General features: G+C 36.4%; 1 protein-coding gene across 2 annotated transcripts in view; it reads left to right on the forward strand.

Annotated features, from left to right (window-relative positions):
• The window catches only part of ACTR3 (actin related protein 3), a 33,247-nt gene extending 7,956 nt beyond the window's left edge, over window positions 1-25,291 (forward strand). For both annotated transcript variants that reach the window (XM_061349570.1, XM_061349571.1), the window contains exons 2-12: window positions 10,076-10,131; window positions 14,412-14,536; window positions 15,093-15,203; window positions 16,743-16,838; window positions 17,419-17,526; window positions 19,681-19,824; window positions 20,544-20,717; window positions 21,424-21,516; window positions 21,991-22,116; window positions 23,915-23,998; window positions 24,375-25,291. In XM_061349570.1, coding sequence (XP_061205554.1) covers window positions 10,076-10,131; window positions 14,412-14,536; window positions 15,093-15,203; window positions 16,743-16,838; window positions 17,419-17,526; window positions 19,681-19,824; window positions 20,544-20,717; window positions 21,424-21,516; window positions 21,991-22,116; window positions 23,915-23,998; window positions 24,375-24,470 — 1,213 coding nt within the window. In that variant the 3' untranslated portion in view covers window positions 24,471-25,291. The remainder of the gene's footprint in view (window positions 1-10,075; window positions 10,132-14,411; window positions 14,537-15,092; window positions 15,204-16,742; window positions 16,839-17,418; window positions 17,527-19,680; window positions 19,825-20,543; window positions 20,718-21,423; window positions 21,517-21,990; window positions 22,117-23,914; window positions 23,999-24,374) is intronic.
• The last annotated feature ends 1,020 nt before the right edge of the window (window positions 25,292-26,311 follow it).

Consider the following 26,311-nt stretch of genomic DNA (forward strand, 5'->3'; position numbering starts at 1 on the left):
TGGTCAGATTGATGTGACTGGGGCAGTAGCATAGTAGCTGTTGGTTCAAAGCTGGAGTTCTCAGGTGCTGAAATTGTGCAAATAACGAGCACAAATGCTCAACAAAAAAAACAACAACCTTTTTTTTTTTTTCCAGATGTAGAATAACGCTACAGTTTTAGCTACTGTATTGCTTTTGTTTTGAAAAACTTCCAAGTCAAGTTTATATCAGCTATGGCTCTTGACTTAGATTTTACTTACTTAATCAAGTGCAAGATTTTGTTTACTTGGAAATTATATATTTTTTGGTTCAATTGATCCTTCCTTGTTTTATCTGTTGAAAAGTGTGTACATTTAATATATTCTCTTCTTGTTTCTTTCTTGATGATAAATGTATGTGCAATGTTCAGCTTACTTTGGGCAAGTGATATACAAACTTGCCAAATAAATCTGTTCCTCATAATAAGTAATTTAAGTAATTAGTCTTGCAGACTGCCAAACTTTTGGAGCATTCTTTCTTCATCATTCTGAAATATCCCATGGAGTAGTGTGGAAAGTGCTCAGAAACCTTTCATTAGGTAAAATAAAAAAGATATTAAAAACCCTGTAGCTGTATAGGTTAGTATTGTGTTGGTGTGGTGTAACACAGAGGCACTGTTAAGATGTTTATTAGAATGAATTAGCCTAGAAGTCTCAAAGGAAGCACTACACTAAGTAAAAAAGAGAGCATTCTGCTTTTGCCAACACAAACTACTTTTCATTATACAAAGATAATATCCAAAGCTGTTTGCTTCTCTTACTTTGAGGAAAATGTAGTGAAAGGAAAGCTAACGTTATTTTCTGTGTTAAAATACATGTCAGCATTAAATATTTAAAATGGATTTTACAAATATAAAATTGACTAGGATTAGAAATCGAGATGGTAGTATAATCAGAATGCCTGAACTTGTGTTTTGTTAGTATTAAACTCTTAAATATGGGCTGATTTTTTTTTTTTTTTTTTTTACACTTTCTATGGCTCAATCATAAACTGGAGGTTTTTGGTAAGAAATGCATTATTATAACCCTCCTGTTTGTTTTTAGGAGAAGAGAACCTTTCTACAGTCAAGTTACTGATGCTGCTGGGGTTTTCTCTTTAAGTTTTGCTGCTAGTAAGAGTAGAGCGAAAATTTAGAAGTTGATTCTCTTATTCTCCATTCAAATGTTAGTAAAATCAGAAGCTGTGGTGTCCTCTGTTCTCCAGATTGGTGTAAAAGCCATAACCTGGAGACTCTTACCAAGCACATGAATTTATTCTGGTTACTGTGTAGCATGTGCTGCTTTTGCCTCTGTGTCCCTCTTAGTCATGCACCTGGAGGGTTCTGGTCTGGCTGTTTGTGGCTATGACTTCCTAGTTTCTGCTACCTGTTTTAGCTAGATTGTACTAGCAAGCATTACAGTCATGTCTATGCTTTGAATTGTAGATGTAGTGGCTAATAAAAAGCAGCTATGGATAAATATTCTAGACAAAAATATAGATACTTTAAGAGAAGTTAAATTGTTTTAGAGGGGTTTTCTCCTATTTAGAAATAAACGTTAGAAGCATTAATCTTTCAGGCTGCTTTTGAGCTCACTTTCTGAATTGCAGACCACTTCAATCTGCTTATGGTTTGTTTTACTGTGACAGTTACAGTATGTGGCAAAGTAGTACTTGTCAGGGTGAAAGCTGTCATTCAAGTGGACTGGTATTTTTCAGGGGAAATAATTTCGGTACATAGGAATTCAATTTAATGCCAAGGCCAGGGTTGCAGACTGTCAGTTTTGTAATGTCTCTGATGTGTAGGGGTCCCATATGTGACTGAAATATTACCAGTCACACTTTGTGTCTTGTCTACAGTGTAACAAGGTTTTCTTCGTCAGAAAGCACTTCTAATCTTGTGTGTTTTTCCATTTATAGAGATAATTCTTTGGCTTTCACTACTGATTACTTAAGAACATTTTTTGATCAGCAAGTGTTGACAGAAGTGATTGCCATTTAAAAATGCAAACTGGTTGTGTAAAAGGTAATATATGTATATTGGTTAAAGATATAAAAATATGTAAAGCATGACTCATTTCAAAACCTTTTTCTATCTTGTGTTTTATCAAGGACATTTGAAAAGAGGAAGTAAACTAATATATTAATACAAGTCCTATTTTCCTAATATAATCTGTTCCTTCAGGGACTTCTAATCTGCTGTTGCTTAACCAATTTGCACCTGATGCTAGAGCTGGGACCTTTTTTTAAAGGGGCAAGATGGCTTTCCTTTTTCACCATCATCTGCTTACTACTTCTCTTTATGGGGATTTGAAAAGTAAACACTCTCTAGAGTTTTCAGTCTTGTCTGGTGTACAAGAAGTATGAGAAAAGCAACAAATAAAAGCATGAAGGCTTGTTCAGGCTTTTTAGTCATGAGGTTCTATGAATGAGGACTAGGGGTTCATCTGTGTTTGAGAAGTGTCCCACTTTTTAATGTAGCTTTGCTATTAAAAGACAATAAAAAACAGTTTCTATCTTACAAGTTCTGTCTGTAGAACTTACCATGTTAAAATGGGAAAGGATATTAAGCCTGTTTTAATGAAGTCTTTAACGAACAAACCATCTCTAAGGAGGTGGGAATTGAAGAGAAGAATCTTTCTGTTCTGTTTAAATGTTGGTGTTGTTGCTATTTACTTTATTTCAAGCCATTTTGAATATATTGCAATGCATACGTACTATGTGCCACCTTTGTAGAATTTCCCCACTTTCTGAGCTTTTCTGTAGCAACTTCTACAATTCATTACAATTTTCCTAGAGTTAAGGCAACTTAGCACTTAATTTTGCTGCTGTATGCGCACCTGCAACAAGGATTTTTACAAGCTTCAGTGAACCCACATTGTACCTTCAGTGTCTTGCATGCTTTCACGCAGTGGCCTGATTTAAAAAGTATAAAATAGTGAAATGTAAAATAACTTATTTGTTGTTTTTTTTTTATCTTTTTGAGCCATTTGTAATAATGTTATATACTTAATTTAGAGATATAAGTGATGCTTGAAATGTCATAAATGGGAATATTAAAGTACTCTTGTACAATCATATTAACTCTCTGTAAAATCTGTTATGCAGCAAAGTATCAAGCTATGATGGTGGAAATCTGCATAAAGAAAGTTTATTTTAGCAAGCAGCTTCATGTGCAAACATAACAGTCCTTGCTCTGATGTTCAAGTAGTATATATGGAGAATTTACTGCTGTGGTGTCTTCAGAGAAGTGAGGTTATGAGACTGGATTTAAATGGCAAGATGGTTTACAGACCGTGCTGATGAAGGTAATTGTTGTGCAAAGGCAACAGACTTAATAAGATTCTTCGCTGTTCTGTGTTTTACATAATTGAAGCCTCTGTTTTCAGAGTTTCTCTTTCTTGGTTGATCTGAAGAAATGGTGTATGCAGTCTTTCTCTCTGTTAAATTCTTTGGAGTAGACCCATGATATGCTTCAGAAAGGTATGGAGTGAAATCTAGTTTGGCTCTTCAGCTGCTTAGTACTGCATCTGCATATGCCTTGTCTCTAAATTGGAGAGACATCAATTAGATAGGTGGACCACTCAGTGGATAAAGAACTGGCTGGATGGGCACACGCAAAGGGTTGTGGTCAATGGCTCAATGTCTGTCTGGAGACCAGTAATGTGTGGTGTCCCTCAGGGATCGGTGTCGGGACCAGTCTTTTTCAGCATCTTTGCTGGTGACATGGACAGTGGGATTGAGTGCGCCCTCAGCAAGTTTGCCGATGACACCAAGCTGTGTGGTTGGGTGGGTACGCTGGAGGGAAGGAATGCCATCCAGAGGGACCTTGGCATGCTTGTGAGGTGGGCTGATGCCAACCTTATGAAGTTTAACCATGCCAAGTGCAAGGTCCTACACCTGGGTTGGGGCAATCCCAGACACAGCTACAGGCTCTGCAGAGAAGAGATTCAGAGCAGCCCTGCAGAGAAGGACTTGGGGGTGTTGGTCAATGAGAAACTGAACATGAGTCAGCTTCAGTGTGCTCTCACAGCCCAGAAAGCCAACCATATCCTGGGCTGCATCAAAAGGAGCATGACCAGCAGGTCGAAGGAGGTGATCCTGCCCCTCTGCTCTGCTCTCGTGAGAACTCACTTGGAGTATTGTGTGCAGTTCTGGTGTCCTCAACATAAAAAGGACATGGATCTGTTGGAACAAGTCCAGAGGAGGGCCACGAGGATGATCAGGGGACTGGAGCACCTCCCGTCTGAAGACAGGCTGAGAAAGTTGGGGCTGTTCAGCTTGGAGAAGAGAAGGCTGCGTGGAGACCTCATAGCAGCCTTCCAGTATCTGAAGGGGGGCTATAGGGATGCTGGGGATGGACTTCTCATTAGGGACTGTAGTGAATAGGACAAGGGGTAATGGGTTAGAACTTAAGCAGGTGAAGTTTAGGCTGGATATAAGGAGGAAATTCTTTCCTGTTAGGGTAGTGAGGCACTGGAATGGGTTTCCCAGGGAAGCTGTGAATGCTTCATCCCTGGTGGTGTTCAAGGCCAGGCTGGACAGAGCCTTGGGTGACATGGTTTAGTGTGAGGTGTCTCTACCCATGGCAGTGGGGTTGGAAGTAGGTGATCTTAAGGTCCTTTCCAACCCTAAGTATTCTGTGATTCTATGATAACTAAGAATTGTCTAAGCAGGACAACAGACATGATGGGGTGCATTGAAAATTTCCAGATTCCGATTTCAAACTGTAGGAAAATAGTTTAATCAAATAATGGTTCCCAGGCCTGAAACTCCAGGGCTCTGGTATCTATATTGGTTTCAGAAATCAGCAGGGTTGACTTCTTTTAAACCACTCATCTGTTTCCATTTCTTCTAAATGCCTGGAATGCTGTTATGTGCAGCTGTTAACTTGTGGTGATAATTTTTGACTCCCATTGCATAATATCACTTGGAAAACTCAAAATTTCTTCCAGGAAGCAGTATATAGCAGGTCTGTAAGGTATCCATATGTGTGCCTATGGGATAAAATGTTTAAGCAGTCTTTAGAGTAGGGGTCTAAATTGTACTTCTAAGATGTGTGTTCTGGTTACTGTGTAACCATCTTTTTTTTTTTTTTTTTTTACTTCAGCCCTCATTTCTTGCAGCCTTTTCCACATGGTTCCAGGGAAGAAATGCAAATTGCTGTTGCCTTAGGAGAGCTTATAAGCAAATTGCAAGAGGCTGTTACAGGAAATGGGAGATTGGCTTTAAACCCATTTGCATGGAAGAGGATATGGAATACACATCTGCTACCTGAGCAAATGTGGCACCTTGCAAGAGGCAGTGTCAACTTGCTTTTAAGAATAAATGCAGTTTAACTTTGCATAAAGCCTAATCTTGTCAGTGAATGTTAGACTTGCTTAGAGCATGACCCCTTGGATGGGTTCTGTGCAGGACTTCACAGAGGTGTGTTTAGAAGCCTTGCTGGGCTTGGTGCACACGCTATGGTATACACAGTAGTGGAATTTTAGGACTTACACAAGCTAACAGGTACGTTGTACAGGTTACACCACTTGGGAAGCCCATTGCATGTGCAGAGTGAGATATAAGCCAATTAAATGTGTTGCATTTTGAGTGGGAGCTTGCACAGAAGGGTTGCTGTGGCTCAGATTGTGGACAGTAATTTATTTCCAGAGAGTTTCAGATTTGTTACTTCCACTTCTATTACTCCTCCCTCTTGGCAGAAACCTGCTTGCTTGGTTTGTTTTTAAAGTTGTGTCTTTTCAATGGGGCCAGTGTTGGAGGTACAGCTTATTCCTGTTTGTGTGTGCATTTAAAAAAAAAAGTGTCATATATATGCAATTGCTTTTAGTTCAGGCCCTTAGGAGTAGCTGAGGGGTAAGTTGTAAGCTGGGTTTGCTGTACAGAAGTTGATGATCAGGTGTTGTGTTCTTTAGTGCTCTTTTCTGCTTGTGCTTGGCTAAGCTGTGTCTTTGCATGGGGCTTTTGGCAAAATGGTGCAAGGATACAACTCATGTTGGGCTACCTCATTTCTGTTGTATTTCTAAGAGCAGCTGAACAAATACATTGACCACAAAGTAGTTGTACCCCTGTTCCCCACCCTTTTGTGAAAATTGCAGCTGGGACTATGACTAGGGTGTATAACTTGAGAGAATATATACAGAATGACATTTGTTGTGAACAGGAAAGAAGTGGATCAAAGGTGCATGGTCATGGTTTGTTGTTTGTAGATGGTGGTTAATAACATTCTCATTACAAATTCCTACCTTAAGTGCTGCTTCCTTTTGGGTTTAAAATTGTCTGCATAATACATGTGTAACCTTGAAGTGATATTGCTTTCATATCATAGCTTCAGAAACATCCATTGTAGGTGAGAGAGCACATAGAAGAAATCCCATTAGTGCAGTTGAGAACATTGTGGAGAGCCTTTTGGCTGTCCTTCCAGAGAGATCTGAGGCAGATCACTACACAGCTACTTTTCAATTTCAGGACATGAATTTGAAGTGGACGTAACTCTACAAATATTTCTCCACTGATAATTGAGATGTGGATTAGTAGAGTTAACGTAGAAGGAACCTTCGTTAGTTGCTATGCCTACCCCATTTGTGGTGTGAATGTCCCCTACAAAAAAAACCAAAACCCACCGTATTTTGGTTGTCATATCATTACATCTGCATAGGCCAGAGAATGGTGTGTGAGACCCCACTGCCTTTTGGAGAAGATGTTGCAGGGAAGTTACTGGGGAGTATCAGCACCATGTGTATGTATTTTGATAGGTGTGTGTGTATATGGTTCTCTATATACCTATATGTACATATATATCAAGACTTTGTGGACTGCTTTTGGATACTTTGTGGTTTATCTGCTAAAGTAGATCTGAAGGTTATGATTAGCCAACAATTTTTTTTGGCCATATTTGGTTTTTTAGTTCTTTTTTTTTTTCTTTTTTCTCCCCTCTTTCTTTTCAACTTAAATGAGCAAATAGGATTACAGAAACACTTTAGGTAGCTGAATGTGGAGAAATAAAGGAAAACATCTGAATGATCAAGACTGAATTCAGGTTTTCACTTTGGGGATTTTGTGTTAGAGATTTTAATAGAAATCTGCTTATACTTCTATACTCATGTGTGCAGTGCCTTGCTCTCTTATTGCTGAGTGCCCCAGATTCAGTATGGGAAAGCTGAGTTCATGTCTCATTAAATGACATATGTCTGCCTGTCTCTGTGGAAGTCCCTCCTTCCACTCTTCAGTGCTATGGACCAGGCAAGACAAGCTGTGGCTTACTGGAAAACTGTGATGCAGTATTGGTACTGCCTTATAGTATCTTTAATATCAGGATTTTTTTTCTGCTGTAGTGGCAGTGATTGCTGCTCTGATGAAGGCAGGGTGTGCCTCATTCCCCCATGAATCATACATTAGTCAGACATGCTTTGCCCTGTATGAACTGTCTGTGGAAACTGCATGTATACTTGTGAAATCTAGCTTGTTCATGCTATTCTTTCTTTCATGTGATTAAAAAATTTACTTCAGATGACAGTGTTAGAATAGATCTGATCAGTCTGAATAAAGCCTCATCTTTGCAAAAGTTAATTTAAGAAACACCCTACTGGTGTGTATTTGGAGAACTGAAGGTTTTTATCAACTTCATTTTTTAGCTTGCCTTTTTTTTGTCTTGCCTATCACATTTTTAAACATAGATACAAGTTTAAGAGTCTCTATGTGTTAGGAAAATCAAGCTTACTATTTATTACGTGTACTACTGTAGGCCCTGGCAGTCCTAGCTGTTGTCCAGAGCCCCATAGTACCATTCACCGTACGACTGCTGCAAAAGGCTGGCTGTGCCTGCAAGCGTGGAGCTGGCAGACAGGTCTGAGGTGCAGGAGGGAGCAGTAGGTCCCTTCCCTGACCGATGAGCAAGTGTAATTCCTGAAGTGGAAGGAGAGTGGTGCAGTGAAGTCTTGGTACACTGGGGTTGTGAAGCATTGTGCTGGAGAATACATTGGAGACTTGCTGATATAATGCTTTAACATTAAGAGACTGGAAGCCGTACAGGTTTTTTCCTTAGTTTTTTCTTTTTCCTTTTTGGGAAGCCTAAAAGTATGATTTTTTTTTTTTTTTCTTTAAATGAGTCAGGAGACTTCTTGCTGAGTGGGCCATAGTATTTTTAGATACGCTGATTTTATGTCTGAATATGGTCTTTTTATGTAAAATGCATCTTTCATTTGATTGTTTTGCTTTCAGTCTGCTGGCTCTGTGTGTGCACTGGGCAGTCTCCCACACCACAAGCAGCTAAGCAGCCTGTTACCTGCAGCAGTTTAGCTTTTGAAATACTGAGTTTAATAATCAAACAGCTTTACTTTTTAGCTTGTTAAGGCACTTCTAGTTGTAGGTTTATGTAGCCTTCAGGCTCCAAAGTCCCTGTGTAGATGTAGCTTTATTATCTGTGTGGCACAGTTCATAATTTGCATGGGGAAGGTAGAGGGAGTGAGTCAGTATTTGCTGGTTTTCTCACTAATTTTCTTTTGGCACTGAAAGCCTCTTAAAATCATATAGATACAGTGAATAGTTTTATTTTGCATGATGGGTTATAGGAACATCAGTTTGTGCAATTGTTAAGATTATTTATTTTTTTTTAGGAACTAGAAATGTAAGAAGAAAATTAAAAATATCTTGTATCTGGTGTCTGCAAAATCAGTTGCTCATCCAGAGTTCGAGCACATACAGTGCATACTGCCGATCTTTTTGTAAGATGTGAATTCTTTCTGGTATTTACTTTTTTCCGTTGTTTACCTTACTTTGGTGGTGATGTTTTCTTTTTCAGTAAATATTTCTGTTGGTCAGTAGGAAGTCTGGATTGTTAATAGTGTATGACAGACAATAACAGGTTTGCAGCTTTAAAACACTTTGTTATTCAGAGAGAAATATACCTTCCGAGGATATGTTTCTCTTCACCCAGCAATAATGTGTGCAGTTAATGTCAGCAACAGAAATTGTGTAGGTGTTAGTGCGCACAGGAGCGAGTTGTGAACTTGCATCAGTGGCATCACTGCAAGGCCTACTGCAGCGGCGTTCCTCTTCTGGCTTTTAAGAACCAGCCTCTTACTCTGTACTTGTTGCCTGGTGTTTTGCTGTGTTACTGAAATAAATGTATGGATTCTTGAAGTTAAAATTACCTTATACTGCCTAAGGTCTTCCAGGTTTATGTCAGAATGGTGAAAGCTGTAGAGGTGTTACTACAGTGTCTCATGCTTTTGCTGATGGTGCTAATTTAGTTATTACAGCTGTCTGTGTAAAGAAAATGAGAACTTTGTCACGTCTGTGTTGAAAACTTGTGCGTAGGCCGTGTTCTTGAATGTAGTATGCATTTTGTTCTGTGTGTTCTAGAATTTGCCTGTGCTGCTGTTAACTGTCTGGCAGCAGGATAGTTTTGGTACCTTGAGTTTGTGGTTATTTCTCATGACTGCAATGTAATTTCTTTGTAACAATGAAAACGATATATCTATCCGTAGCATATTCTGGAAACTGGGTGGGTGAAGGTTTGTAGTTCTTTTCCTTTTTACTTTCCTTAGTCTTATTAAACACATTTTCGAGGCTGTTTTCCACTTCTTAAATGCAGTTTCTTTTGTTACCATTGTCATTATCAGCTGTCCTACAATAGGACATCTTGGGAAATGCTTGTGAAGAATGATGGCCAGGCCTGCCCCATGCCCAGCTGGCAGTCTGTGGGCTATAGTTAGCACTTGCAAAAACGCTTCCTCCACTGACACTTATTACATGAAAATATTTCTGTAGAAATGCCAACTACTGAGTAGCGAAGAACTACTTTGACTCTAAATTATTCTTCTAAGCACTGACAAAACGAATTATGTACTTTCTGTTCTGTGACGAAATTTTACTAGAATAAAAGCATGGATACTTGACTTGTGGTAGGGAGCATTGTTTTACCTTTTAAGAAAGAAAACCAGGAAATTTAAAAGTCAGTGGGTCTTTCTGGTATGGGAAGAGGGGTGTGTTTGTTAAGAAAGGAAGGTATTGAAGGTATCTTTGGTATTTGTTGTATTGAATAATAAACCTAACTTTTTTTTTTTGTCTCTGTAGGTATACAAAGCTCGGATATGCCGGTAATACTGAACCCCAGTTCATTATTCCTTCATGTAAGTATTTGTTACTTGTGTATGAATGCTGAAGTTACTTAGAGTTTCTGTGAGTTGCTATGTTAAAGAAAAAAAACAGTTAAAAATGAGCAGCTTGAAAAGACCTCTTAGTGATGACACAGGGTGATAGCGTGGCTCTGTTCTGTTTTGCTATGGATACTCAATTTAGAAACATACATTCATTAAAATAGTATACATGAAGTGAAATTAATTTTTTGGAAACTGAAATAAAATTAAAATATAGTAGCATGGCTATATTTACTTCTCAGAAGGCTCTTCCCCTGTTCATGGATTATCAGGTTCAGTTGGTTATAACTAGAAAAAATATTTTTCAAATGTATAGTTTAATATCTTCAGGGTGTAAGTTGTTACACTTGACAAAGATTTTTCAGTGTTCCAGCTCTGTTAATTTACTGTTTTGCAAATAGAAAAAGTGAACACTTCTCCCCACCCTGTAAAATTGCTTATTTATTTTCTCCCTGTCTTTTGAACCGCTTCTCCTGCTTGAAGCGATACGTTTCTACTCTAGAAAGTGGAACTCTTATCAGCTTTGTTTAGAAAAGCTTCACCTTCTGACCTCCTACACCATTTGGCGTTTTGTCATTATTCATCTGTGCCAAAGTAATCATATATTACATCCTGGTAAAAAGGAATAATTAGTACACCCAGTTTTCCTTGTAAATGCAACAGGAAAAGAGCTAGAACTAATACTGCTTCAGTGTAGTCACTGTGAAATAGAACTTGGTAGTTGAGGATCTGTGTTAATTTTTCTGGAAAACATGTTCCAAAAAGCGATTGTCATGGAAACTAAAGTTAATTCCCGTAATGTATTATACAAATTTTATACAAATGGGAGAATTCTTTCAATCTCTTCCAAATTATCTTTTAATATGTAGTTCTTAATTTGTTTCGGTTTCCAGATGAACTTCATTTGATTTATCTCAGTGGCATAGCAAATATACTTTGCAGTTTTGTTTTTCATACAAAAACGAGTTTTAACATTAGATTAAAAAAGTTACTGAGCCATTGGAAAAACCCTTACATTGCTCCATAAACTTCATAGCAGTCTTTAAATTAAAAATGGACAAATGATTACTAAATTTCAGATAGTTTCCGTACTTTTTCTGCATCTTCAAATTTGGTTTATTTAATTTGAAATCACTTTCTTGTTCCAAAAAAGAACAGATATGATGGCTCTTTAAACAAATTCTTGGAATAAAATGACCTGCTACATCATTAAGCAGAGAAATTTGTACAACAGGGATGCTATTGGAGCCCAAGAGAAAGGGGGTCAATGAGATTTTTGAACAGGTTTTTGGTACAGTGTTGTGTATTTAAAAAAAATGCTCTACATTCGAGGCTTCTACAGCTGAAATGGTCTTTGACTGCAGTTCTATTAATGAAAAAGACATTTTTCTCATTTGTACTGTAATACAATTTAGATAATTACACTAACTGCAAGAGTTTGCATTACTCTTCTGCCTCAAATGAAATAAAATAGCACTGGTATAATCCACACTGCAGAAATGAAAGTGGAGGATAGCAGTACCCAGTTTCAAAGTAAAATTACACAAAAAAGAAAAATAGATCTTTTCAAATCGCGTTGATGTCTTTAATTTCCTTAATATTATCCCCAGTACAAACATGGTTTGGTTTCTCCTTTGACTTCCAGGAAAGGTGGTTGCATTTTAACGATTTGATTCTTTAAAAAATGTTTTCTGTTAAACAGGTTTGAGCAGCATTCCTTCAACCTTGTTCACTTGCTGCTTATCTCACTCCTGCTCTTAACAAACTCTTATCTCTTTATGTTGTGTTCATGATTTAATTCTGAATATGCTTCTGTAGTGATGATAAATGCTTGCTTGAAAAATGAAGTAAATGAGAATATTTTAGTCCAAGGTGTGGGTTTTTTTTTGGTTTTTTTTTTTGGGGGGGGGAGTTTGAAGAAACTTGGGTTCACTGCTTTCTTCCCTTACTGCTTTTTAGATTGCAGCAGGTTGTTAATTTTGCTCAATTTTTATTCTCTTAATCCTTTTTTTCCTGCTGTATGTTAAAATAGGAGTCAACTTCTTTCCATTACCCTGTAGTTCTTTTGATCTGTCATCTATTTCAGTTTATCTGTGCTAGTTTACATGTTAATGGCCCTTTACCTTTAAAAGAAAAAAAATGTACTTGAGTAGTGGTTAAACAACTGAAATTGATTTGATGTAAGAAGTAGTCTTTTTTTCTAAAAGTTCTTATGTCTTGTGCCAAGCAAACCAAAGGCAGAACTTCTAATACACTGCTGGAGTGCTGCCCGCCTTCAGGCACTGCAGTAGCCTAGCTCTGATTTCAGCAATGTTTATTTTTCTGTTTGTGTTTTCAGGATATGATTCTTGATTCAAGTTGTTTCCTTCTCATTTCTGACTTTAAAAACCAGGACTGAACAGGCTAGCCTCAAGGTCAGAAAAATACTGAGAGCTCCCACCTTGTTTTAGTCTAGTAACAGGGTGAAACCACTTTGAGTTGAAAGCTTCTATAATCCTGTGGTGAGCAATGGAATTTTACTTGAAAGTTCTTGAAGATAACATGCATTTGGACAGAAAAACTTCCCCAAAGCGTGCAAGCTCTGTAATGATGACCTGAAAAATATTTGACAAGATTATTCTTTTGACTTGCAGCAAACACTGGCCTTGTGACATCTCCTTCCCAACAATTTTAGCTTCTACTTCCTGTCTACACCCTCCCTCCCTCCTCCCCTTTGGCCATGATATTTGGCTTCCTCCAGCCTTTTGCTTCCTCTCTGCTCTCCTGTAAGCTGCTTCAGAAGTTACAGTATGATTCAGTTTTCTTCCTGAAGAGCTCAAAATAATGTCTTCTGCTTATCCTGTTCAGCCTTTCACAACTTTCAATGTTTTAGTTTCTCTGACTGCACAGCTCTGCTTTTGTTGCTTTTTATGGGAAGAGAGACAGATGGGGAGCATCAGTAAACTAACAGTGCTTTACCCTAGCATGCTGTTGATTTCCAAATGCTGTAGCTGTGCTGCCCTGTGCCTGGTGAGCTTGAGGCTGCAGCAACTGTTTTCATAAAGTTTTTAAATTTGACAGCAAACAAATTCCTGCTGGAGGTGAGAATTAGCAGAATAATTCTGCCTTTGAAAGAGCTTTTGGATCACAGCCTTTGAATAATTGAGAACAATATTAGTGCTTCTTATATATATAAATTTCCTTGTTTGTGTGAAGAATTGTGTTTAAAAACAATTAGTAGTAAGACTTTAAAAAATAGAGCAAATGTTGCTGGCACTGTAACCTTGGTAGCTAGGAGCTGATGTAAAAGTTGAGGAAAGGGAATATCTGTGTTCCTGTGGTATCTAATCACCAATTCATCTTTCCAGTATCCTATGTTTAGCCTTAGCCAGTATTTTTTTGATATATCCTTTATTCTTTATTTTTGATGAGTAATTACCCTGGAAGGAATAAATTGCCACAATGCACGCTCTTAACTTTTGCCAGTTATTTCCTGAGGAGAAGGAGATAATCTGTCTTAAATGAAATTCTGCATCCTATTCTTAAGGATAAGAGTAGGATTTAAAGGGAGAAATTAAACATAGGCTTTATGAAAATTGTTTCAAAGTACCTAAAGGTACATCAGGTAACCGTACAAGTTTCTGTTCTTTTAAAACACTCCTTTTATTTCTGCCCAATACTCATTTTCTCTATGTCTTACATTTTTTTCCTGCTTGTTTCTTCCTGCCTTCTTTTGTATATCTTTTGTTTATTTAGTTGCTAGTCGGTCCCTTTTGTGTGCCATATCTCAGTTTCATAGTATGTCCAGAAATCAAATTGGTGCAAGTGAAGCAAAACATCCATTTATATAATGGCAACATGTTTTCTTTCTTGCTGTTTATACAGTTTATACAAATTGATTCCTTTTTTTTTTTTTTTAAACATTATTGTTATTAGCAGAGTGTGCAGAAAATCAGCACACTTTTTGAATAAAATGAAATCTGTAGGGTTACTGTGTCAGTGATTCTTTTAATGCAGTCAGGGAGATAATACACATTGAGTGTCTTAACAATTAAATCTGTATTTAGGTCTGTTGTTGTTTTACTTTATAAATCTTAGCTGTGTTTTCTTATGGTTGGAATTCAGATTACCTGTGTTTACTGTAGCTTTTCAGTGCTTGTGCCTGAAACAAAGGATGAATACAATTATGGTGTGTTACTATTTTTGAATGTTGAGGTTTTCTTTTTTTAGCGCAGGATATATGATCCCAGTATTGTCTATGTTCTCTGTTAAAGGTATTGCTATCAAAGAATCAGCAAAAGTGGTCGACCAAGCACAAAGGAGGGTTTTGAAAGGTGTTGATGATTTAGACTTCTTTATCGGGGATGAAGCAATAGAAAAACCAACTTATGCAACCAAGGTATTAAGAGAAATGTTTAAAATGATTTTCCAGTACTCTTTAGGAAGCAGTAGATACACTGTATGCAGCAGCATAAGAATACTTTTGGTTAAATTTAATCTTACTTTCTTATTAATTCTATTTTAATGGAAAATAAGGCTTGGTATTAGTTTTGTTGACCTTCAGGAGCCTGTGGGAATTTGCAAAACAGTATATGATTATCTGTTTCTTTTGAAGTGAAGGGAGGCTGGGAGAATGTTAAGCGGAAATATCACATTCTTTCATGTTCCGTGGCATCTTCTGTCAGCAGTGTCAAAGTCGGAATGCTTGGGTTAGGGGGAATTTTTGGTTTATCCCAGTTCCTCCATTCTGTTGTACTTAGAGCTTGATTTATTGTCTCTCCTGCTCAAGGTTGGAATCTGAGTTTCGAATAGGTGTCAGATTGGAACAGGGAAAACATAATGCAATGTTTCTCGCATATGTGGATCATATGCTTCTACTGGAGTTGAAAACACTGTTTTTCTTTTTTATTATATTTTTTTTTTCCCAATTTTATTTTGATATTCTTCTGCAACAGTGGCCCATCCGCCATGGTATAGTTGAAGATTGGGACTTGATGGAGAGGTTTATGGAGCAAGTAATCTTTAAGTATCTAAGAGCAGAACCTGAGGATCATTATTTTCTTTTGGTAGGTAAAATTATGTGCTACTTGTGAAATTGCATGTAACTAGTAAGTAATTTGTGCTTATTTATGTAATAATTCTTAAATATGTTTATCTTGAAAAGCAAATTAAATATATAAATTACCTGGAACTTGCCTGACCTGGCTTATCCCATCCAGGTTCTTTAATTTTCTAAAGACATCAGTGTCTGAACTGCAAGCTTTTTCCTGTTCTCTGCTTCATCACTTCTTTTTATCATTTATCCACTGAATTCAATGGTTAAGTGTACATTTTTGAAGCAAAAAAAGTACCCATGTGTTTTGACTTAACATGTAAATTGTAATTACTTTGGGTTTGCAATGTTGCCACTTGGATGATGTGTCTTGATAGTCAAATTTTGTCTTTTTTTTTTTTTTTTTCACATAAATCAGAAAGTTTGATTGTTGTGTTTGGGCAGATGAGATCTGAATCAATGTCAGTGTTATTCTGCAACGTCTGCTATTCCTCAGTATTATATTTAAAGCCTTTGAAACAGGCAGTCTGTTCTAGTACGATGTTTATAGAGCAAGTTTGGAATTAGAGGTGTTGACCATACTTGTTAAAGAAATCTAAGCAACAGTCTTCTTGAAGCAGGTCTAATTAGGTCCAGCCAAGCTTTGAATATTTCCAAGGATCCTATGATTCTATGATCAAGATGCCATAACAACTCTGGGGTGCCTTTTCCGATATTTGACCACCCTCATGTTACCTTTTTTCCTCCCAATACCTGTTTAAGATTTCCCACATTGCAGTTTGTCTCCATGTCCCCTTGTCCTATCACCTTTGTGAAGAGGCTGGCTACCTCCTCTTTTTACCTACCTAGTTTATGTAATGGAAGAGTGATACTTTTTTTTTTTCCTCAAATATTCAGTAGCACTAACCAAATTGCTCTTTCAGATGAATGACTTAAGTATGTTTGCTATTTTAATGAAAATTATAGCATGCTATCACAGCATATTGTATGTTGTTGCTACCTTTTCTCAGTTGAGTACGTTTCCACAGTTGAGCATACCAGCTTGTTTTAGTGATTGCCTTCTGAAGAAAACCAGCTTTTTTTCCTTAATGAATCAGAGAAATTTTTAAAGTAATTGTCATTCTTGAAATATGCTAAACTGTATCCTTTGATATATTTAGATTGATAGTCCTTGATTTCTTCAGGTGAAGTGAAAAGCTGTAATGAGCTAACCAACCCACAAAGGGGGCCTTCAATGTAGAATCCTAAGCAGTAATTACTATAATCTTCTTACTGCACTTCTGTTTTCCTGTTCTTGCTGAAATCATCACGTTTTTGGAATGTAATTTGCATCAATTCTGTTATTGTCAGAGGAGTTTCTAGATTGTCTTAATTGCACTATTTGCCTTTAAAAGCACCCTTTGCACATTACTATATTTACATGCTATTGTGGTATGACTCATCTTTCTTTCAAATTTAAGATTTGGTGACTTTTTTTTCACCTTTTAAAGTTGGGTGGTTTGAGTTGAATGTAATTAAAACTTTTTTTTTTTTCTCTCTTTTTCTCTCACAGACTGAGCCTCCATTAAATACTCCAGAAAACAGAGAATATACTGCTGAAATCATGTTTGAGTCTTTTAATGTTCCAGGGCTATATATTGCTGTTCAGGTAAGGACAAGGCTGTTGACAGTATTTGGCTTCAGACTAAATCTAATTTTGCTATGAAAACTGTACGAGTGGTATTTGGGATACTTTTATGTACTTCTAGTTAGCTGTTTCACCACTACATGTGTGATGTGTTGATTCTGTGATCTGTTAGCTAGGTACCATTCTTTTGTTACCTGTATAAAGAAAGCGTCTTAAGTAGTAGAGTATAATATCTGTTGCATCATAAATAAAATAAAAAACAAAACAAAACAACAACAAAAAAAAAAAAACAAAACCCAACAAGCAACCCCAACACACCACATCATAATAATGGTATTAGGCCAAGATTTGAATCCCTTTCAGTATGAAGCAGCAAAGTAGATACTTGAACATGGCTAAAAAAGCATCAGACAGGAGTCAGAAACTACATGTATGTAGCCTTTTGTGTAAGCTATTGTGCACACATATTATTAAATCAATTTCTATGCTGAAAATTGCCATGAGGGTGTCAGTCTGGGTATTTCTGGGAGGGGTATCGAGAGGTGGGATCTGTAATGCAGTGCTTTTAATAAGGTTCTTTTTGTGTGTGATCTGTTACAAGGCTGTGCTTGCCTTAGCTGCATCTTGGACGTCAAGACAAGTAGGAGAACGAACACTGACTGGCACAGTTATAGACAGTGGTGATGGTGTCACTCATGTTATTCCTGTGGTAAGTATACATTAAAACCATAGAAAAATTCAGGGGGGAACAGTTTGTCCTGTAACTTCTGAAGTTTACACCTACACAGAACGAAGTATAGCTAAGAATCTTAAGAAATGTAAGATGACTTCTAGGGGTGTGGGGTTTTGCTTATTTTGTAGTGCAGAAACTCTTGAAGAACTTCTCTGCACCCTGAGTTTGTCAGGCCATATTGTCTTTCAATTACTTAATTTTAAGAGGTGATTTGCCAAGGCTGTGCTAAGTAATCAATGAAATTGTATTGCTTTATCATATTTCCAGTTTTTTTTGCTGGTAGGAGTGAATATGATCTTTAAGATAAGAGTTTGGAAACATTTTTAATTTAGTCAAATCGTATATAAATGAAAATAATACAAAAATCTGTGAGGGCAGTATTGTTTACAGTTTTTCTCCATCTGTTGACCAGTGTTTAGTAGTATGCTGTCATGCATCAGCGATACAAACAAAAAGAAAAAAGTTCCTACCTGACTGGTTAAAAACCAACCCCTAAGGTTAATTAGTGAGTATCTCTTCCAGTATATCAAGTTACTAAATGCAAAATCTAATTAGATCAAATGATATTTTAGTAAGTAATCAACAATTCCAGCTGCAGTTTCCTAACTCTAAAGTTATTGGTTTTGCTGTAGGTATGTGTTTCCTTTTACAAAACTACATACTTGAAATGCTATCATTATTTAACAGCTGTGTATTTCAGCGGCTGGCAATATGTCTCTGCCCATCTTTCCTTGGGAAGTTAAATGCATCTGCACACACCAGGTGCATCTTTCTTTTCAAAATGAATTAGATTACATTTTTCAGGATTAAAATCTGTACAAAGCTTTATCATGTCACAGTAACTTTGATATTTTTTTTAATGATTTATTATACCAAATAGTGGCATTGGTGGTGATAGAACATTTGTTGCGATGTAGCAATTTCTTATTAATCTTGCTGAAATATAGTGGTTAAATCTTTGCTTAGATTGCTATCCAAGATGGCATATTTTTAATAAGATGTAGGAAACAACTGACATTTCAAACCTTGTGTATGTAAACTTTTTTAATTGGACTTATTTCAGATTGCTGTTTAGAACAGCTGAACTTATGATTTGTGTCTGGGTTTGTTTTAATTGAAATAAAAATAGGTATTCTGTATCACTTGAAGCATTTAGCGCCTTTGCAGAGTGACGTTTGCTTAATTTCTGGATTTTTTAAACATATTGAACAAACTGGCAGTAACATACCACTTTTACAATGAAATACGTAAGAGGAGCTAACAGGCGCTTCTTTCTGTAGCAAAGCTGCAATAGGAGTACACTTTTTTTTTGTGACATTATTTTTAAGTTAGAAAGAGCTCTTGATATGAACTAGTTGGAACTAGATGATCTTTAAGGTCCTCTCCAACCAAACCAGTCTGTGATTCTCTGGATGTAAGATGTATATAGTAAACTTTGAGCATTTAGTGTTGGTGTGATAACCTGGTTTCATCTGTTTGGACATCGCAGATCTGGCAAGGTTGAAGGCCAGTCTTGAACCCTTTTGGTTTCTATATTTAGATCAGATATTTTTAATGCTCCAAAGCTGGTCCTCATGATGTGCTTGACTTACAAGTGTAGACTGATGGATGAGTATGGGCCAGTCTCATGTTCTAAGCAGTCTCAGTTAATATGCTGAAATGATGAATTTTCTCCCTGCTTTCAGAGAATTAATTTTGGTTCATGTGGATTGTAACGTCTTACATCAGTGGCTGTGACTACAGAGCCACATTATTTATTCTAAAATAATATTTCATGATACAAGGTTATTTGACCTTTTTGGTAAGAGTAACCTCATTTTGAAGAGAAAATAAAAGCCAAGGAATAGTGAGTATAGCTGTTTGTTTGCCTTATGTACTAGTGACCTTTCTGTTCCTCTTAACCTTGTAAGAGTTAAGAACCAATACAAAGTGAAACATGTTAACGTGTAAAGTAATACTACTGAAGAACTGGATTTCTAGTAATGAAGTGAACCAATCTTAAAGGGCTTCAATCTCGACAATTGCAGGTAGTTAATAGGAGTTTAGACTCCATGTCTGTCTTTCCCTCTCCTAAGCTTTGTTGAAACGAGTTCTTGTCAGTATCTTTCTCCCAATTAATTTTATTTATAGGCTGAAGGATACGTGATTGGCAGCTGTATCAAACACATTCCAATTGCTGGGAGAGATATAACGTACTTCATCCAGCAGTTGCTGAGGGAGCGAGAAGTAGGAATTCCTCCTGAACAATCCTTGGAAACAGCTAAAGCAGTGAAGGTAATGTGAACATTGCAGACATTAAGGTTATATTAAATCAGAGCTTGATATCTATATTTAAAACACAATATTGTCTCAAAATCCTTGTCCCTCCAAGTAATGGTGCTCTGTTTCTAAGTAATACAAAAATGTCTAATATAATAACCTGAAATGCCTTAAATTTGAGGTATATGGTTGGGTTATGACCAGTTTGGCCTCGAATTTCACTCTTCACTTGTAGTCTCCTTTCTCCTCCCCTCCTTTATTGCTACTGTACTATTCAGCAGGAAATGTGCTTAGTGGGATATCTAATGTAAAAAGCTTTAATTACTTTTTATTCTTTCTGAATGTTGATATGTTCTTTTTTTGTAGTACAAAGCTATTCCGAAAGACATTCAGCTTAAATTACACTTAAACCTTGTTTCTATGGCAATACTTCAATATACTTTAGAACTCATTTCTTGCCATTGTATAAGTGCGGAGGAAAAATAGAAGAAAAGTAATTTAGCCTATGTGCTGCTTTCACTGTTGCACAGAAATGATTTTTAGTAGCAGAGCCATTATCTAGCTATATACAGTAAATGTCAGATCAGCCATTTTTAAATCCTGTTCTGTAACTGCCAGTTTAAAACTCTTGTTCCGGAAAGTTTAAATTACTACACTTTTTAAAGTTCATGCAATCTTCTCTGCTATACAAGAAGATGAGAACATGCTTCTAACTATACATTTTTAATTTTCAGGAACGCTTTAGTTATGTTTGTCCTGACTTAGTAAAAGAATTTAACAAGTATGACACAGATGGTACAAAGTGGATTAAACAGTATACTGGAATTAATGCTATATCAAAGAAAGAATTTACCATTGATGTTGGCTATGAGAGATTCCTGGGCCCAGAGATTTTCTTCCATCCTGAGGTAAGTTGTTTTGAATTGTTTGCTCTTTGGTTTAGGTGCATTTTAGATGATAGCATATAAATCATATTTGCAAACTTGTGCAGAAATGGTTATCCCAACTTATATTTCTCCTTACTTGTAAATAGCTACCAGTTTTGTTATAAGTCAGTGTGTCTTTGATTCCTGATCACTATTAATCTTTATACAAATTCAGGTTGATACCCAAACAAAGCACTATATTTGAAACTTTTAACAAATCGATTATTATCTCCATACTTTCTTCTTGCAATTTTCAATAGAATTCCCAGGTCTTACCGTGCTGTACAGTTTCCTTATCTGTCTGAAAAGTCAAGTTTCTAGATATTCTGTCATCTTGCCTTTATACCCTTAGTCTCTCTTCCAGTGAAAAATTTAAGGAGAATAAAGCCTTCTCCTGCTGCCCTAGTCCCTCTATGTTCTCGTATTACAGCCTTTTTTTCATGTTACACTATTTTGCTCGTTAGCAAAAGCTATCTGAAAAAATAGCTGGCAAAACAGATACTTTAGGTTTACTATTCTTTCTAAACCTTTTATAAATGGCAGCTAAATTAGCCAACTATTTCCATTATTAGTTTTCATGACATCTCTGTTATAATAGGATGACTCTTCCCTTTTTCTCCTTACTCCTTTTCCTTTGCAATATGTGGTCCTACATACTGACTTGTCTTGATTGTATTCTTAATTGTAGTTTGCTAATCCTGACTTCACGCAACCAATCTCAGAAGTAGTAGATGAAGTTATTCAGAATTGTCCCATTGATGTTAGACGTCCCCTGTATAAGGTCAGTAGCTATAATGATTTTTTTGTACTCATTTTAGAACGACTGTACTTTATATTTAAAAATGTATTTTAAATTCTAGTTAAAAAACTGCAATAAACAAAACTAACAATTTTTTCTAGGAATTAGTCTAGAAATTAGATATGCAGAAGGCTTCATGTTGTCCACCTACGCTTTTTCAAAATGTGATGTTTCCTTGCTCAAACTCTTACTTAAATAAGGGAAACAAAACTGAGCGAAAGAAGTGAGATGTACTAAGATACAAATGGATTTTAAAGCACAGCCAATTTTAGTGTGACACACTCCTTGTGAATTTATATTCTGTTGTGCTTAAGTGTTAGATAATTTAAAACTTAAAAGCATACCTGTTAACCGTAGTTTTAAAAACTGTATTTAGATATCGAGAATTTAAGAACTGGATAAAGTTGGAGGCTTATGTTTTCAGAAGTGGTTAATACTTTTTGTTACTCAAAACAGAATATTGTCCTCTCCGGAGGCTCAACCATGTTCAGGGACTTTGGTCGTCGTTTACAGCGAGACTTGAAAAGAACTGTTGATGCCAGACTGAAACTTAGTGAAGAACTTAGTGGTGGCAGACTGAAGGTTAGTTCTTGAAGCTAATGTTGGTTGGGTTTTTTTGATTTTTTTTTTTTTTTGTTGTTGTTGTTGGTTTGTTTTGTTTTGTTTTTTTGTTTGGTTTTTTAAACATCTTTCTCTCCCTTGTCTCCCGGGAAAATGAGACAATAACATAATGCAAAGATGTCCCTGTTTGCTAAAATGTCTATTTTCATTTAAAGTTATTACAGAAGGTTTTCAGAGATTCATATATTCTAGACTGCTATTGGAAGGTATTTCTGTAAACCTTTAATTGTAGAAAGCTACAGTACTTATTTCCTCAGGTATGAGGTTGTGCTGCTTGACCCTTACAGCTGAACTGAATCAGTCACACGTAATGAAGGGATGGGTCTTACGCCTGTTACATAAAACCAATTGCTCACTCCCCAGCTTTTTTGTGTGCTTGGAGACAACAGGTATAAATTGAAACAAAAGAGGTGCAGCTTGGGTAAAAGGGAAAAAAAAAATCATTGTGGGGATGATCAGGCATTGAAACATGCTGGCCAGAGAGTTCAGTCTCCATCCTTGGAGGCTTTTGAGATTCAACTGGGATAGAGCTCTGAATAACTTCCTCTGACCTTGCAGCTGATCCTGCTTTGAGCAGGAGGCTGAACTAGACATATATTGAGGTCCCTTCCACCCTAAATTATTGTGTGAAATGACTTCTGTTTTCACTAAACTGCACGATCCTTAATTTGTTCTTTCTGCTTCTGATCTCTGATCTTACACATTTTTTCTGTTGACTCTGCATACATAAAAGATATTCAGAGATTATTTTGTAGTTTGGGTTTTTTGTTTTTTTTTAGTCCTTTTTTTTAAGGCAAAGTTTAAATGATTTTTCTTATTTTTTTTTAGTAGTCTAGCTAGATAAGCCAAACGATCCTTAAAACCCTCACTGTAGCTTCCCAATATACCATACAGACAACTCTGAAATTTCAGTTACGTACAATTCGTTGGTTCAAGTCACGTAGGTTATTCTCAGTTCTTCTAACTGTACTTTTACCACTTAGTAGTAAGGAAGCAGGATATAAATAAGGAAAACTGTAGTGATTTTTCCTTCTTGAGAGTACTAGGCATTGCAGGTAATCGCTGTCTTGAATTTTGTAGGTGTACTACAAATGATTTTTAGATACTGTTTCAAATCACTCAGGTTTTGGCAGGTTTTAATGGAACAAACAAATTACTACTTTCTGAAACTTACATACACTGCCATTTTTGATAAGCACAAGTAAAGAATTAAGGTTTGTGTGGATACGGAGGGGAAGGGGTTAACTTCTCACTGAAGTAGTTTTGTAGTTTTGACAAGCATGATTTTGACAGTATTAGTCCTAGGTAAACTTTCAATCTGCAACTAAAATAATGATATAAGCCTTAAAAATTAGCTTTCTAAAGTAGGTTTTTTTGGAAAAGGCTAAGTAGTATGGATCTGTTCTTACAACTGCATAAATACAGTCCCTCAAGAAATTCAGCAGAAAATAGAATGTGGATAATTGGAAAGGAACACTGTAGTGGAGCTCTTGGGAAAAAAACGGTGTGAATGCAAGGATCTCTTAATGCCTGATGAAGTTAATAAATGGCAGTTTATAAGCAAAAGCTATTTCTTAGTCTAGGTTGTGCAAGAGAAAATCTAATGCTATAACTGTAGTTTACTTACTCAGCATTTAAGGAAATACTAATTTGGGAAAAGTAAACGAGGAATGTACACCTGTTTTAAAGGTGGAGTTTTTACCAGCAAAATTTACTTTGTTCCTTTATTTGGTTTTATTTTTTTTTTCTTCTTTTATAGCCTAAGCCCATTGATGTACAAGTCATCACGCACCATATGCAAAGATACGCTGTTTGGTTTGGAGGGTCAATGCTGGCTTCCACAGTAAGTTATAAAACAGAGGAAACGCTTTTGAAGTTCTCATCTCTTTCACTTTATATGAAACGTAGCCGGGGGATTCTGATAGGTCCCAGGTAGCAAACATGCCCTTCCTGCACCCTTTGAAGTTTTTGCATTAAACAGTAAAGATTTGAAAGAGCATGTGAAAAGCTGAATTACATCTTTGTGTGATTTGTTAAATAGTGTATTCTAGTTTTGTGGTGAAGTACAGTGGTTGTGTTGGTGTTTAGCCACGCATGTTGTAATATTAATTTCAGGACCAAGTTATCTCTGGGACGTTTTGTTTTCCTCTGTAAATGTTAGTATTGTTAAATAAGGTGGATGTACCATTGATTAATTTTTTTTCTGCTTTCCTTTACAGCCTGAATTCTACCAAGTATGCCATACCAAAAAAGATTATGAAGAGATTGGTCCTAGCATCTGTCGTCACAACCCTGTGTTTGGAGTTATGTCTTAAAACTGACTTCAGAGGGGTCAGGGGTAGGGAGGTGGTGAGGAGGAGGAGTCTTTCTGATTACTTGTTTGTCTGATGGCTGGTATTAAAATAACAAACATGACTTGACAATAAGAAAAAGACCAAACACAATTAAGCAGGATTATTTTAATAAGTGTCTCAATATGCGGATGTAGTGGAAAGCCAAAATGATCATGTTTTTTCTTTAGATTGATTATTTGAACCTGTGCGTAACAAAAAAGAAAGTGGATTTTAGTTCTTTTTGTGCCCTGATATTTTGTATATTAATGAACTATCCAAGATTTGATGGGATTTGATGGTGTGTAGATAGTCAGCTCTCTAATGCTTCCATTGTACCCTTTCATGGGTGCAATGCAGGAGCTTGTTTATATTTCATACTTTTTTATACTTTGAGGAAAAATATGAATTAAACTGTAATATTTGAGGAAAAAAATTTACCAGTGACCAACTTGAAAGTAAATTAAAAAAAAAAAAAAACAAACAGAAAAGTCATGACTCATGCAACTAGTTCTTGCAAATCATGACCAGTCTAAATCCTGGGTTCCATACAGTGCAAGTGCTTTTGGAACTAAGAAGCTAGTATCTTGGATTAACCGATGCCTGCTAGTGCTTTCTGATTACTTGGTGCATTTTCATACTATTTCTTGCTTTAAAAAAAAAAAAAAAGAAAGTAAAGACAAGACTTTTGGACCAGTATTGCAGTTCTGTAGTGTCATTTCTAATTAAACCAAATAATCAGGTTATCAAAATTGGTGTATTTAAAGCCTAACACCATTCCAATAAAGGCACAAAATTTCTTTTTATGTTTGTGTCAGACTTATTAATCTCATTACTTGGGAAGTGAGGAGCATGGGTTCCTACATATCCTCTATGGCTTTTGAAGAGTAAGATTGGTCTGTAAAGTAGAGATCATTATGTGCATTGTGTAAACGGAAGTGTGAGCATTTTGGAACTGCAGTTTATATGTTCATATAGATAGCACTTGCCTATATAAACCTAACATCTCCTCCATTGTTAGGTCTGTTCATCTACTTTGTTCTGTAACTTTTTTCCCCACGACTTTCTTTTAAGGGGGGGTATACAGGTGACAGCGCTGCATTCTAAATCTGTGTGGTTTTTCTGCAAGAAAATACCATGTAGATAAAAATAAAGTGAAAAATACCTCCTTCTCATTCTTTCTAGGAAGAACTCTCCATTTACTGAATGGAATTACTTACAATTTCTGATAATATTTGATGAAAGAAAACTCTTCATAGGCTTCTGAATTCACAATGTGGTTAACGTTTTTATGCAGGAGACCACAAGGGGGGGATCTCTTGCCTTCTTCTGAGTTGCAAAGATGCCTCAGACCTCAGATCTTTTTTGGAGAAGCTTATCACTTGCTAGAGCTTCTAGTTGCTTCAAAGCATGATAAATGAGACTCCAAAATGAGGGTAAATACAGTTAAGTATTGCATGATAAAATTTCACATGCTGGAATTGAATACAACCTTGGTGCAAACAAGAAAATGTTAAGTAATTGCATTACAGAACTGTATTAACATCTCCCTATCAGTGATACTATTTTTTTAGAGTTTTTCAAATAGTGACTTCTTGAGTTATAATTGCTGACTGATTCATGTGATAAGAAAGACTGATAGGCAAATGTCTGTAAAATAAAGTTAATTTAAGCTGTGCCTTTCCAACAGTCATCTGGTTCTGCAATTCTGCAACTGTATCATGCTCTAGAGACTGCGTTTCTTGATACACTGCAGTGGCCAGAAAATAATGCATGGTGGTGGTTTTCTCCTCTAGAAAGTAAAGTTTGAAAACTTGAAAAACTCT

This window comes from Neopsephotus bourkii, unplaced genomic scaffold (genome assembly GCF_033783945.1).
Source record: "Neopsephotus bourkii isolate Nb327-2 ecotype Australia unplaced genomic scaffold, CSIRO-AGI_Nbou_v1 NB_450, whole genome shotgun sequence".
Lineage (NCBI taxonomy): Eukaryota > Metazoa > Chordata > Aves > Psittaciformes > Psittacidae > Neopsephotus > Neopsephotus bourkii.